Here is a 15,588-nt window from a genome sequence, read left to right on the forward strand (position 1 = left end):
GCATGAGAAGAGTTGATTACGTACGGCGAGAATGCGTTGCTTTCGTGCTCTGTCGGACTTCCGTCATGTGTTTGTTTAATAACGACACAAGACAAGGCTGGTAACAGTAGCAAAGCACCTCTTGGGTTATACCATCTCAACTAGAACGGGGGGATAGCCTCCAAACGTCATCTTTCCTTTTGTAGGAGACTGGACTGTCTCGGTGTTGTTTGTGTAGTTTGTTCCTTTGTTGTGTGTTCACAACCCCCCCGTGCCCCATAGAATTTATTTCGTGATTTCCTCTCTTGATTTTTCTGTTTGGCGCATTACATTTTTGCTTTTCTGAGTGTCATTGAAGTCATCGTTGATTTGCGTTATCGGGGGGCGGTCACTCTCGAGCAGAAGGCACGGAGACCGAGAAGGAGAAGGACGTGCCTGTACAGTAGTTGCTTGAGTTTTGTATACGTTTAAAAAAGAACCAACACGACAACTCATTTGTTTTCTGTCGTTTTGCTCTGCTGCAGAAACTGCCGTGTGAACGCAAGTGGAGCTGCGCCGACGTTGCGCCGGTGCTGCCACGCTCAGCGGCGTTGTACGTGTGAACGCTCCACAAAATTTGCTCCGGTGTAAACTATATCACAACAAAATACATCGGTGCAGCGCCGGATCAAATGTGTGCCGTGTGAACACTCCAATAGACTCCAGCTGTCACGCAAATTACTTGGTTCAAACAAACATTCTAGTGCCACCGCACAAACGTGACGACTGTGCAAAAATAACTAAATAAAAGACACCACTGTTACAGAAAGACTTTACACGCTATTTAAACTTCCGATCGCGAACGGAACGAACCGTGATTGAAACTAACTGTGATGCCGCTCTTTATACGTTGCGCTGTCACCTGTCAGTGGCGGCCCCGCCCCTCTTAAAGCGCCAGATAAATCCATCATATGGGTTTCCCTGGATGGAATATGTTTGATTTCTTCATGATTTTTACGGTCCTCTGACCCACTTTATACCTGTGGACGAGTGATTAGAGGCTCTAAATCCCTCGTTGTGTCCAAGGACCAGCAACCTAAGGCCAAGGCCAAGGCCAAGGACTTGACTCCGAGGCCAAGGCCAAGGACCAAGGACTTGGCTCCAAGGCCAAGGCCAAGGACCAGCTCGAGGACCACAACACTGATATACATGCATACAGTATGTATTAGTGCTGAAGTTATTGAATATTTTAGTATTTGGATATCTTACAGAAATTTTGAATCAAATAATCAGGTATGGGGGGGGGAATTACAATTCTGTTGTTTTTTGCTTCGTTAACGATACAGAAGACAAACAAACACATTTCCACTTGATTATAAACGCACAACTAATCCACATTTTATACTAAAATTTAAGCACTGCATATGAGTTCTCCTTTCTAGAAACATGAGAGAGAATCTCATTAAGTCATTCCCCAGAAATGTTGGTCTAGCACAGGGGTCGGCAACCCAAAATGTTGAAAGAGCCATATAGGACAAAAAAAAAAAAAAACAAAAAACAAATATGTCTGGAGCCGCAAAAAAATAAAAGCCTTCTATAAAAGTTATAATGAAGGAAACACATGCTGTATGTATGTAGGAGACTGGATTGTCTCAGAATTGTTTGTTATTTATTCCTTTGCTGTGTGTTCACAAACGCCCCCATAGAATTTATTTTGTGATTTCCTCGCTTGATTTTTTGTTTCGGTGCATTATTTTCACTTTTCTTAGTGTCAGTGAAGTGATCATTTTTCGGAGGCTGTCTTTGAACACCTCTTGAGTTTGAACGAGAAGAGAGACGGCACAAAGTCGGACGCAGATGTGTCTGTGTTTGTCGAGACTGTTAAAAGCATAAATAAAATGTACGTTTTAAAAAAAAAAACAACACCACAGCTCTCCTTTTTCGGAGCTGCAACATGTATCTATATCTATTTGAGCTATATTAGCCTACTATCAAAATCTTTTTCCATTTACAAACATTTTTATAAAGCTCCAGGGAGCCTCTAGATGTCACTAAAGAGCCACATGCGGCTCTGGAGCCGCGTGTTGCCGACCCCCGGTCTAGCAGAAGAAGTTTGAAAAAGCAAATGCCAAAAGAAATTACCACTCAAAAGTGGACATTATTCATTTTTGAGGGTATTTCTAAGTACGGCACTCCGTAACTGACTGCTTGCAGAGATCGCTAAATAAGTCCCCTCTTTCCTTTTTAAAGTTAATCCCTCTTTCTCTGCTTAGAAGAGAGGGGAGTGATTAGAAGTTCCGCATATAAGAGTGAGGGGGGCAGGACTGGTAGAGGAAGCCAAGAGAGAGTAACTGCCCTAACATGGATGCATTTTTGGATTTATTTCATCATTCATTTTGCATGCATTTGATTCATGTGCATTGTCCTCAAAAAATGTATCATTTACTTCTGTGCAGTAAACTCAAAATGGACAACAAGGATAACACAAAGAAAAACAATGCCTGGTGGCATGTTAGTCCAGAATTTGTACATTAAGAATACTGAGGCAAGCAATGTGTAGCCCCCGGTGTGCTCAAGGACGGATACGCACGTGCACGTATACTATGAACATTTCTGAGACGAGGAGTGATTTAGAGTTGGTGAGATGACATGCCACGCGGGTGACATTAAAAACAAATGTTGTGCCCAAGTATTTTTAACAAGCCAGAGGCAGGCTGACATACACGAGGGAGGATCTGCGCTTCCTCTGTGTGTCAACCCTTGGCGATTCCCAGCGACGGCTTGGAGGCCGTTATATCTATATAAATGAGAGCTGAGCCGCACTTGTAAATTAAGTTGCTGAGACTCTGGACAAAAAGCAGCATTCTATTCATTGTAAGGTAGAAGGGCTTATTCTGTTAATTGCAGGACTGTCCGCGTGTGTCGGTGGAAAATGAGTACCGGTAACTCCCTGTTCCACTCGTTCTCAAAAATTATTTTTGTGCCATCAAAAGACCACCCGGTGTGGCATCTTTCACGTGAAAAGTGGAATCTCACTCGGTAGATTTATTTCATATTATTGGCTGAAAACAATATGACTTTGTTCTTTCAGGATTAATACTATCCATTTGGCATAGCTGTGTGAGTTTAAGCCAATTTTTATTTATTTATAGTTATTTAATGACGTGTTCAATGAACATTGTGACGAGCAATATTTTTTTGAAAAGCTTTTAAGTAAGGGCGGCACAGTGGACGACTGGTTAGCTCATATATCCTTGCACTAATCGATTGGCCAGGATCGGTATTGGCACCAAATTTCTGAATTTTGGGGGATCCTGGATCAGCCGATCCTTTAAAAGTAAAACAAAAATAAGTAATAATAATCATCTCCTTACACAGGGGTTTGAAAAAGTCAGCCACTGTCCTCTGGCTGTAAAATGTCTAATAGGCTTTTCTCTTTTGAGAGAACGACTTAACGTGCAGGTAACAGGTTGTTTGTATTGTTTCAGAGGTATTGTTCAATGTTTTTTGTTGTTGTTAATGTTATGTTAAAACATGATTGTAACATGGAAGCTGTTGGTTGTGAAAAAAAATCAGGATCGGCAAGTCAGGGTTTTTAAAGATCGGAGGGATTAGTGATCGGACAGAAAATTGTGATGGGTGCATCTCCAACAACAACAAAATGAGCATTACTGTATTATCGTGAAAAACAAGTTTACAAATTTTACATATTTTAACTTTTTTTTCCCCCCTTATCTACAAATGGCCCATGTGTCCATTTTAAAAATAAAATGTGTTTTCCCACCCTTGCTCAAGAAAATTGATAAATGTGAAATTTGTGTATGCAAGACATTAAAAACAGTCCAAGATTAAACATTAGTTCAGCCAACTAAAACAAGGACAATTCAACCCCAACCAAGTGACTCCAGTACAGCATAAACATCAAATGCTGCCTCTGCCGCAAAAGGTTGTTCCGCCTACACGCCGTCCCATAACACAATCTGCCTGAATAGAGCGCTTCCTCTATTTCCCTTCTAATCTGTGCTCTATACTAAATCATATTAAGGCCTTATCTTCATTGTGAAATGAGAAGGTCAGGCCAGGCCAGACCAGAAAAATAATAATAATAATTCAGTTCACATCAATTCTACAAGTCACATGAATGAATCAGGGAAAGTCCAGAAACTTCATTTCCGGTTTAGTTAAAAAAAAAAAAAAAAAAACATGCCCCCAGGGCATGTCTAAAAACTGAAAGCCTGCCAAACGTTGTGGTGGCGATGTTGTTGGTTGGATGCCATTTCATCACATATTGGCATCGCCATTTCAAACACATAAAGAAGTGCCTCCAGGAAACAAAAAAATACTTTTTATCATCATCGTTTGACTAATCTTTCAACACCAGCAGAATATTGCATTCTGTGGCTCAACATAGCAAAATAAAGAGTAGACACACTTCTTTTAACAGAAAAATGTTACGAGCCTTTTCCGTTTTTTTGGATGTTTTTTTTCAATGAACTACATCATCTTTTCTCACAATCACAACAGACTTTCTACAAATTTCCGTGACACATTTCTGTCCATACCATATGCATTCAGTGGCTTGCAAGAGTATTCTGCCCCTTGAACATTTTTTTTTTTTTTTTACATTTTACCACATTTCAAGCTTCATACATCGATATAAGATTTGATTTGTTTTTAAATGAAGAATCAACACCAAGTGGGAGATAACCATGAAGTGGGACAAAATTCATATTTTAAACTTATTTTAAAATAAGAAGCAGAAAAGTATAAAATTATTCGGCCCTGTGAGTGCATTGTTAGAATATAATTGCAAAATAAATATTTTAATTATTCTTTGAAGCACTATTAATTGCAATGCCTTTATTATATTGAAGGTAGTCCTTGTCATGAATGCATTTGTCCATTAATAAGATGCTAAATAATCAATGAAACTTATCATATACATTATGAACAGATGTGTTCAGTACAACATGGCTCTTGGAATACAGGTGCTAAATAAAATTTTTAATTATTCTTTGAAGCATTATTAATTATAATGCCTTTATTATAGTGAAGGTATACAGGCCTAGTCATGAATGCATTTGTGCAGTATAAAGATGCTAAATAATAATTGAAACATTGTATACATTATGAACAGATGGGTTCAGCACAGCATAGCACTTTTAAGTGTCCACCACTTCGGGACACTTCAAAAGGTTTAATTTCGGACACCACATTATCACATTATAACACTTTTACCGAAACACACACACCTTCCATTTCTATTGTGATCATCTCACTTTTCTATTATAACACTTTTACCCAAACACACACACCTTCCATTTCTATTGTGATCATCTCACTTTTCTATCTCCCTCTCTTTCATTTCTATTGTGATCATCTCACTTTTCTATCTCCCTCTCTTTCACACATTCACCCACGCAACCCCAAAAAAACGCGAAACACCTGTCGATGATGTTTTCGCCTCATATTTGGTGTTACAGTAGTCACATTAAAGGGGGCGTGGTCCTAAACTAATGTCATAAAAGAGATGATAAATTTAGAAGTCATTTGTCGTTTTGTAGCTAAAATTGAGTCCAACGTCATGAAATAGTTATTTGAGAAACATTTGTCTCGGTCAAAACGTGGGCAAAGAAACTGCATGTGAAGAATTACAGCAATAGTAGTTTTGTGGCAGTTAGGGGTTTGACTAACTGACAACAGCACCGTAAGACCGCTAGCGCCTATCCAACTGACGAGACCGCCATTTGAGGGGTCATTTACCGTCCGGTACGAACCTCTCGAAGAGTATCCTGACGGCGAACATCCCCACAGCCAGCGGGATGGCGGTCACTAAGTCTCCAGCTTTGGGATACACCACCCCGGGAGCCCGGTCGGCGAGGTCCGCCCAGGTTACGTTGTACGGCAGCCAGAACCTCTCGTTCCAGAACCAGGCTGAAAGGGCAGCCATTGTCCTTCACTGCCTTTGTACACCAAGGTGAAAAGGAGAAATGTAAACTTGTTGAAGGGAGAAAATAATATTTGAAACGTGTTTTAGGTGCCTTGTTCTTCCTCAGCGCCACCTCCGACAATGTCTGAAGATGACAAGTTCCCCTCCCAGACGGAGGCAGGCCTTTTTCCGGATAATTCTTCCAAAATAAAACTCGAATGTCCATTATGTTGATGTGGAATTTAAGATTCTGCATTTCGCCAAATAATTGTTCCCCTGTCACTGTAGACACCCCAACATTTGCTCTTAAAACTACTCCAAGGTTCGAATCACATCGTGAGTCTGACGCAAATAGAGATAATCCCGACATCAAATGAGACGCTGCTAAAACGTTATGATTTATTATGACGATATATGAGGCCCCGTTTTTGGTGTGCTGGGTGAACTTGACAGGTCGCTACACGAAAGATGAGAAACGGAATTGAGGAAGCAATTTGACTCCGACTCCCTCAAAACCTACTCCTGGGATTTATTATTGTTACTTATCTCACCACACAATGTCAAGACTCATTGTTGTACATTAAGACGCCCATCAAATTATGTCGAACAAAGGCTTTCACTGCAAACGTGGTTTTAGATGTCGAGAAGGATGCTCTCCTGATTGTGGCACGACATCACAGCCAAGTGGCCACAAATTGTCTTGCAGCTGAAAATAAATCGAAAAAAACGAAACACAAGTCAAAGCTTGCTCATGCATTTTACACATGCAACGTTCCAAAAGCATTCCCTCAATGTTGACCTTAAATTTAAACATGAAAATGAGGGTTCACGAGCCTCACGATGGATTACTATCCCGACACAATCTGTAATAGGCTGAAAGATGGTGCAGTTGGAGCGCCGTGTAATTTTAGATGGACATTTAGCGCTCTGCATGCAGGAGTTATAATTAGAAATCTTGCTGGGCAGTTGACTCAAAAGCTATGCAAAGGATTCTTAAGTGAGCGAATACACTTCTAAACTAAAGTGCAAGGTTATGTAACACTCCTTCAGACTTGGGAATTCTCAGGAAGACTACCAGGTCACCACGTTCCCTCCGGGGGAGCCTTTAAAAGTCACACATATGCTTCAAATTCAGACGTTTGCTCTGTGCTCGTCCTCATTGATGTCACGGGTGTGTAGGCAACACTCGGGACTGATCACCAATCAATGACAGAGTACATAGACGAAAAGTAGTTGTGCTCAATTTCACACCTATGGACAATTGAGAGTCATTAATGAGGCTAACATGCATGTGTGGAGTCTAATCTAATGAATGTTTAGTAAGAGAAGTGGGGTATACCCTGGGCTGGTTGCTTGCCAATCACGGGACTCATATAGACAAACAGCCATCCACACTCATATTCACACCTATGGACAGTTGTTGTGTTCAATATACCCAATATGCATGTGTGGAATCTATCACAACTGATCTTTGGTGAGAGAAGCCAGGTACAACCCGGACTGGTCGCCAGTCAATTGCAGGAAACTGACAAACAGCCATTCACACTTACTTACACGTTCATGGCCAATTTAGACCCTTCACTGGTTGTAAAATGCAAGTGTGAACATGCCAGCTCACTTTAGACAAGAAAATTGGTATACACCCTAGACTGGTCACCAGCCATTTGCAAAGCTCAAAGACAAAGTCTTCACATTCACTTTTACACCAATGAACAACTGAGAATCCTCGAAACAACCAAGCGTAAAATGTCTGAGGTACAACCAAGCTGGATTTGGATGAGAGTAGAGTTAGTAGAGTTACACCCTGGACTGGTAATCGACAAATTACAAGAACATGCAGACAAACAACTATTCACACTTACATTCACATCAATGGACAAGTTAGAGTCTAAAAAGAATCTAATATGCATGTTATAGCTGACTTTGGGCGATAGGTGGGGTACACCCGTGACTGGTCGCCATCCAATAGCAAGGCACATGGTCCTTGGGTACTGATTAATGTGAATGGCTATCTGTTTCATACTAACTTCTGAAATCACAAATTTGCGCAAATAAAATTTATTTGTGATGAAAAAGATATTCATTTACATGAACACACCCATCATCTGAATGATTTCTCAATAATTCAGAAACAGATAAATAGCAGATGCAACACATTATTTTTATGACTCTTTGCCAGGGATTACACTTTCAAAAGATACTTCAACAACATTCCCCGAAAATAATCTCCCATCACTGGTGAGCTATATTTAGAACAGGCTCATGGGCTACTCACGTGGTCCTTGGGGTATCGCGGGCACCACGTTGGTGATTTAAAGTCTTCAATGAACCTAACGTGCACGTTTTTGGAACGTAAGTGTAAGTCACGCAAACGCGTGTAAAACATCCAAACTGTACAAAGGATTCAAGCCCTTAACTTCAGAGATGTGAGGTAGATGCACTAAACACTACCATCACCATGCAGCTTGTCTATAAAATGGTAAGTGTGAACCACTTATAGAGTGGCAAAGCCTCGACTGTGATCCCAGTTCCGGTTACATCAAGGTTGCAAGCGAGTGGAGACTCAGTGATAAGACACAAATTAAAGGACATTAAAAGGGACTCCAGAGTTCACGTGGTTTATTCCCCAATAACTAATGAAATCAAGGACAAAGAACAGACTAAGGCACTCTTTGTTATCCCAAAGAAAAGTACAGAAACACCTTGTATTATCCTTCCGTTTTGTGCAACTGTGCTTTGCTTTTGTGCGCTGGTGATCATTCTTTCGACGATTTATGCAACGACGTGCCGCCTTTTCTACTCAGTGAAAGGCCACAGAGTTACGTAATGTGATAAGAGCAGTTGCACATAGACGCTCAGAAAGAAGGGGAGCTTGGCAAGAGACTCCAAAACGGTCACCTAGCTCGCCATTAGCACTCTGCCCAAAATACTGCACGATGGCACCTCCACAATCAAAGTCTTAAATGGACCGTCCGGCCAGCCGACAGCAGGACGGATCGTCCTTCACATGTGCTCGGGGTGGTTCTGCAAACAGCTGATGAACTCTGCAACCGGATGGCCGTCAAAGCAGATGTGGTGGACGGCAGTGAAAAGAGGGAACCTGCGCAAAGTGAACAGTGACAGCCATGAGAATGAAGCACCCTTGGTCCCATAACCATCCCATTTTATACGTTCTGTAAAACACAGCTTTGTCTGCGCTCTTTTTTTGTATAAACGGCAGAAGAGGGAGTAAGTCACATGATCAACTACTCACAAAGAGTTGGGCACATTGGACTTTTGTCTGAACTTGTTAGACGAACCTCAGACCCGCCACGGACACACAGAGACACGCACCTAACCGTGTCTCAAGTGGACCATCGTGAAACATTAGAGTTGCTGATTTTTCGCCGCAAACTCAGTAATTGAGCACTGCACAAATACAAAAACTGAAAAACGGTGCAACTGTCAAGGAATAAACAAGAACTATTAAGAAAGTACTGAAACACTCAACAATCGGACTTGTGCATTCAAAGGTTGATAGAAGGTCAAACTGAGCTAACCAGGAAAGGTTGCCTTTTAGGTTCATCGTTGAAACTTCACCCGAAAGCCCAATATCTTGGACGTTTTGTGAAATATATGTGCCAGTCAAATAGAAGTCTCAAGTCTTCACTTTGAAGTTGTCAAGCAAGTCCCAAGTTACGGTGGCAAAAATCAAGCAAGTCACGTGGACTCCCCGCTAAATTTCAAACAAGTCAGTCCTTACTTGAGTGATGAAAGTCCAACGTTTTGCCCACTCACATTTGCTCATATATTTAGCCACTTTGCACTTAGTTTCTGTACTTACTTTAGTTAGTTGTAACACATTCCTTCCTAATCACAGTTTTTTTTAAAGACCAAAAAGCAGTTTCAGATTCAAATGTACTCACAGGGTTGAGGTAGTGATAATATAACAAGGTAATATATCAAAAGCCTTTCCTATACCTACATGTGTCTATGGCACTATGCCAGTGACAAGCCTTCACGACACCAAGTCAAAACCCAAAGTATCCACGGGTTGCCCGCTGAACCCACCACAACGACAACACCTGTGATTGTGCTTGTTGATTATGCTATTTCCACCAAATTAGAATCTGATATTAGTGTCCCATGTGTACTCTTCAGAAGAAAGACCATGTCTTTGACAGCAAATAGGCCCAACAGTAAAAACAGAGCAACGAGGCAAGAATACCGCACGGGGTGGAGTTTGTTAGGGTGGAGGCTCGAGGACGGTGACAGAAACCTTGCCGTCCATCCACCACAGGGGATGAAGTTAATCCCGGTTGCTATAGCAGGGGGAGGGAACTCCGGTTCCTCGAGAGCCATATCCCGCCTGTTTTGGATCCCTCCCTACTCCAAACACACCTGATGGAATTGTTCGTGATCGTTTCAGGCCTCGAGAGAGCTTGCTGATGAGCTGCTGATTTGAATCAGGTGTGTTGGAGTAGGGAGGGATCTAAACAGGCGGGATATGGCTCTCGAGGAACTGGAGTTCCCTACCCCTGTGCTACAGGGTCAGAGGCGGGGTACACCTTGGTCTGTCAGTTATAAGACTGACACTGGAGAAGCAAAAAGAATCCTTGCCATCCATCTGGGGCGCTGCAGCTGACATAAGGTCAGAGGCTAGGTACACTATGGAAAATTGGCCTGTCAATCACAGGACAACTCAAAGAGACAGATCTGCCCCTTCACTATTTATTCCATGAATCCTGTCGAGGCCCTCAAAAAGCACTGGAGTCGTTGAGTTTTCAGTGAACCGAATGAATGTTTGTTGTACTGTACTATAGGTGGAAGCTGGCGCATGCAGAAAGAATCCTCACCATCTTTCCACCGCAAGGTCTGAAGTCTACCTACGACAGTGCAAAAGGCTAGGTACACCCTGGTCTTACGTATGGCCTGTTTATCAGAGTTCTGACACGGACAAACAGATCCACCAAACCACTTGTGATTCCACGTATCATGTTCAGAGTCACTGCCGAGGTTGGAGTGCATCAGAGCTGCACTAGCAGGAAAGACACCATCGATTGATCATCTGTCAGTCATAGGTGAATGGAGCATTTGAGAGATCCGACTCCAGAACCACTACACCACCGAATAGCATCCTTGGCCTAAGATTCAATTTAAAAGCCAGAAAGATAAAGGCACTCACTTCTCCACCATGTTTTTCTGTTTCAAGATTTGGTGGACTTCAGTTGCAGTGGCCGGACCTTGAAGCTTCTGACCATTCAGCAGCTCCTTCTCCAACTGCTCGATGGTCTGAACACAAGGATTATTCACAATTGGACCAACGAGAGATCTAAATGCAAGGGGAAACAAACTACTATCCGTACTTTTCCGGTTTTGGCAAACTCTTCTCCGATCTTGCGGTTGCGGCCGCCGTAGCAGGTGGTGATGAGGTCTGCAACACCACAGCTTTCCAAGAAGGTGCTGGCCGAGACGGGTCCGTCGGAGCAGAAGACCTTGGCGAAGGCGATCATCTCCATCAGGCCCAGACGGATCACGGCCGCTTTGGTGTTGTCACCGAAACCCAGACCGTCACAGAAGCCCGCTCCCACCGCCACAATGTTCTGCAGAAACGTGAGTTGATGCTGTCAACGCAGCCTACGCTCATCCACTTCATGGTCTTGGTTTAAAGAGGAGCTGCACCAGGGTGGGCAATGTGTGGCCCATGAGGGGCATATTATATGTTGTGATTCTTTTAGCATTTTCATGATCATAAAAGCCTGTTTGTTTTTGTTATCATCATTTAGCTGCACAACATCAGTTCAATTCTCAAACTTCAAACTCAAGAGGATCAGTAACTGTTTGGACAAACCTTGAGCGCCCCGCAGATCTCCACAACGTCGGACTCCTGGACCACGGTTACACGGAAGTTGTCAGTCTGCATCAGCTCTTTCAAGATGGGCCCGTGTATTGTGTCCTTGCACCCTACGTGCCCCCAAAAAAACGCTTAAGTTCAACCTGAAATATGAGGAATTATGTCGAGGTAGCAAAAGTACTCGCATTCTTTACCTAAATGGAAAGAAATATCATTGAGTAAAAAGAATTTCTAACGCAGATATGTGTGTGGCATCTCGGTTTTAAACAGGATTTTAGATGTTGAATTTTCAACACTGAACTTTTTTTTCCCTGGTAAAAATTGTTTTGTTAGAAATCTGAAAAAAAAAAAATTACCAGCTAGGAATTCTAATTCAGACTGTGTTGTCATTTTCAACAAAGTATTGAGTAGATCGTAAAAACTGTTCAAATGTAGGGAGTAAAAAGCAAAACAAGAGGAAAAATAAATGTATCAGTACAAATACCTGAAAAACGTACTCAAGTCCAGTGAAAAAGAATTTGTACTTCGCAACACTGGAATCAGGAGTCAAAATTTGATGCCGTACCTATGGTTGTCTCACAAAACTTGTCCTCCGCCACCTCACTGGCGATGTTTGCTCCCATCAGGACTGACATGCTGATGCCCAGCTTCCCTCGGATTACCTCGGAGATCAGTTTAAGACCCTCCGGACCAGCATCCACACCCTAGATGCATGCACAGTCAGCAAGACATCATTGTAGAAGACGGGTTGCAAACAGGTGAGGGTACCTTAATGAGCGACACACCGTGAGCGTCCTTCTTGATGTGGTCCTTGATAGTGTCACATACACGGATGATGAACTGGTGCGGGACCACAAACATCAGGATGTCGGCTCCCTTTACCGAGTCCAATAGGTCCGGAATGGCCACCTGCCCACAATGACAACATGTGAACCCATCCTGTGGTTCTACCATCATATACTGGTGCCTGTGTACGTGTGTGTGTGTGCGTGCGAACCTCCTTACAATTTACCTCGAGGGTTATGACGAATCTGTACATTATAACGGTAGTTTGTTCAAATCATTTTTAATAAAATGGCCACCGGCTACTATCTATAATACAGTGTGAACATTTCTAGATGTAAAAACATGAACAATTACAAATATGTCTATATAGTATGAAGAAAACATTCAGTCAGCAAATGAAAATTGCCTTCTCCAGTTCAGGATGTGCTGCACCCTGAAGTCGTTTACGATCATCTTTCAATCTGTTGGCCTCGAACTCTGCCATGATGTTGTTGCCATTGCGGATGATTGTCGAAATCGTTGACTCTTCCAATTCTTAGTCTCAGCTGAGCTTCGTCTGGGAGACACCTTTTTACATATACAATGCCAAAACACTTGAATATAATTTTGAATCCATCTTGGAACAATACACCTTAAAAAAATTGCAGATGATTTGATTCTTCGTAATTTGACATAATAACCGAGGCTTAACTCAGCTCCTCCCTTCCATGCAAAGCTTGTCTCTCATTGAACATCTATCACTTCAATGTAGTTCCTTGACATCAATTACTACTTTCTTATCAGCCATGGCTTTGGCACCATCTTTGGCCATTCGGAGAGAGCAAAACATCTGAAAGAAGGCAAGTTTTCAGTGACAATAATGATTTCCTCTTTTGTTTATGAAGGCGTGTTTGTGAAGGTATGTTTACCACATTGGGGGGAAGCTTGTGTCCGCGCAAGTACTTGACATTCTCGTGCTCTGTGTTGATTATTTCAGTGAGCTTGCGTCCGTCCACCATTTCCTCAAACACCCACATGTTGACCACGCTGTCAAACTTGGCGTTGGCGGCCGCGTTGGCGCCCACGATCTTGGCTATGGCCGAGCCCCTGCAGACACACAATTCTGATCTCACAATCTCCTGAATTCTGCAACAACACCACAAAAAGTCACTGGACACGTTGCTACTTTGCGTGTTGATTTTTTGGGGGGGAGGGTGTAGGGAAAGTTGCTAAACATAAAGAAAGTCAGTATATTGGTGACACTAAAGTACCTGCTTGCATTGTCGCAACGCCCTAGTTCTGCCCACCGTCGTCATGGTAATGCAAGTTCAACTCTGGTAATGCAGGAGACAGAATGACCTCCAAAAAAGTGAATGATTTGAAACAAAGTGAACGTTAAGTCTTTTACTAAGAGTTTCAATTTTTAATTTTAATGTGTGAAAATCATAGATCTCCTTTAAATACTATACAGCACTGCATTACAAAGTCATCCAGTGTCGGCATGTCAAAACGTGAGTGGAAAGGTCGCTCCGTGTTTTGGGTGGGGCCTTTGTTATTATGGTGGTGGCATGTATGTTTACACAAGAAAGGTGCAGACATATTTCCAGTGTTATTGAAGACCTGAGCTTTGTCACACTTATCCTATCAGTGAAAAAAAAAAAACCTCACATGCACCAATTTGAGAGCCCTGCGCGTGTGTTGCGCTGCAAAAACTCAAATCGAAGCATAGACAAAACATCTCAAAATATGCTGGTCTTGTTGGTCTGCCAAGACCTTGCTTCTCTCACCAGGTGTTTTTTGGCTAAGAGCATTTCACATGATTTTTTTTTTCCCCCCATTAAAAATCCCAACGTGCCATTCTAAAGTATGGAGAGTCTATGAGTGTTTATGAGTAAATCTAGCTACAAATAAGAAATACCAAAAATCTATATGCATAGGTATTTTTTAACTCCATAGCTCTAGTAGTATGTTCAACTCATTTGAAGAAAACCTGCTCTATGAGCATGATTAAGTAAAGTACTATATTTAAAAGTACAGTACTATATTTCTAAATTCACGACTTTGTTTTTTAAAGCCTCCTCCCACCCCACCCACATCACCAAGCTTGCCAGGTGACAAAAGGGCATTACAACATGCTGCTTGTCAAAAAAATGCCTTTGTAACTTAAGACATGCGGCTGCGAGCACACCACTGCACTTCAAATGTCAAAAGGCCCAAAGAAGCTTTACATCACAAAAATACCCCATCAGACAAGGTTGATTTCTTTTTATTTCTAATTAGCCAGACACAAAACATCCCTACTCATGTAAACCAAACGAGCATGCATTAACTATTACGTGGGGGGTGGGAGGTGGGAGCGGGGAAATCCTTATGATTTTCACAACTTTAGCTTTCCACAAAACCTCCAATAGCACAGAAGCAAACTTCATGATAGAAATTGTTGACTAAGTTACCAGTTTCCGGAGCCCACCACGCACACTTTCTTTGGAGCTGCCATCGTTGGAACTTCCACAAGAAATAACTGAAGCGCGACGCCGGTATTTATAGCGGGCATGCCCCCCCCCCCCCCCACCCCCATACTCACCGCTCCCTCCTTCGCTGTGTTGACGTCACCTATCACTGCACGGTAGTGCGGAGTTTATTTACTGGGATATCATACATTTATGATTTATGGCGTCGGCCTCCCTTTGAGTGCTGATGATGACCCCCCCCCACCCCCGTATTTACCTTAACCAGGGATTTTGTTTTTGAAAACATATTAAAGGTTAAAACTAACACGGTACAAAAACGCATCAACATTTTAGACTACCCTGACACGCCCAATTTTTCACACATAACCAATAATATCAAGGAAAGTTGATATAATTATATTTGAACAGGAATATATTGACAAAATGAAGGGGACTAAAATGTAAATCACGGTTTTAAAATAAACTTCATTTTTGTGACATATAGTCAACATGTGGAAAAAAAACCCACATTTGTATTTATCATACAACCCAGAAGTCAGAAATAGTAAAATAAGAATTCTTAAACGTATACACTTAAAAGCTGCATTTTAACAAAAATATACAAATAGCCTTCTTTCCATGGAATCTTGGAT

General features: G+C 42.0%; 2 protein-coding genes across 6 annotated transcripts in view; both read right to left on the minus strand.

Annotated features, from left to right (window-relative positions):
• Positions 1 to 6,362, minus strand: part of cers5 (ceramide synthase 5) — a 28,075-nt gene extending 21,713 nt beyond the window's left edge. For 2 of the 5 annotated variants that reach the window (XM_019857757.1, XM_019857751.1), the window contains exon 1: positions 5,736 to 6,021. In XM_019857757.1, coding sequence (XP_019713316.1) covers positions 5,736 to 5,908 — 173 coding nt within the window. In that variant the 5' untranslated portion in view covers positions 5,909 to 6,021. Of the gene's footprint in view, positions 1 to 5,721 lie in introns of all 5 variants that reach the window. The other 3 variants (XM_019857733.1, XM_019857742.1, XM_019857766.1) reach the window with 3 other exon arrangements.
• A 2,127-nt stretch (positions 6,363 to 8,489) lies between these two features.
• LOC109507993 (glycerol-3-phosphate dehydrogenase [NAD(+)], cytoplasmic) lies at positions 8,490 to 15,068 on the minus strand. The gene is made up of 8 exons (XM_019857779.1): positions 14,939 to 15,068; positions 13,415 to 13,592; positions 12,489 to 12,629; positions 12,286 to 12,424; positions 11,718 to 11,830; positions 11,233 to 11,469; positions 11,052 to 11,158; positions 8,490 to 8,987 (listed from the first exon to the last, which is right to left on the minus strand). Exons 1-8 carry the CDS (start codon positions 15,061 to 15,063, stop codon positions 8,891 to 8,893), a joined length of 1,137 nt encoding a protein of 378 aa, XP_019713338.1. The 5' UTR covers positions 15,064 to 15,068; the 3' UTR covers positions 8,490 to 8,890.
• Positions 15,069 to 15,588: the final 520 nt, after the last annotated feature.

The sequence above is a fragment of the Hippocampus comes genome, unplaced genomic scaffold, assembly GCF_001891065.2.
Source record: "Hippocampus comes isolate QL1 unplaced genomic scaffold, H_comes_QL1_v1.1 scaffold17, whole genome shotgun sequence".
NCBI classification, from domain to species: Eukaryota; Metazoa; Chordata; class Actinopteri; order Syngnathiformes; family Syngnathidae; genus Hippocampus; species Hippocampus comes.

Coding starts and splice junctions, on each gene's coding strand:
- LOC109507993 (XM_019857779.1), bottom strand. CDS start 15,063: ATGGGGGTGGGGGGGGGGGGGGGCATGCCCGCTATAAATACCGGCGTC. Junction 11,159..11,232: donor AGTTTGCCAAAACCGGAAAA/GTACGGATAGTA, acceptor CCTTGTGTTCAG/ACCATCGAGCAGTTGGAGAA. Junction 8,988..11,051: donor CAGAAAAACATGGTGGAGAA/GTGAGTGCCTTT, acceptor CACTTTGCGCAG/GTTCCCTCTTTTCACTGCCG.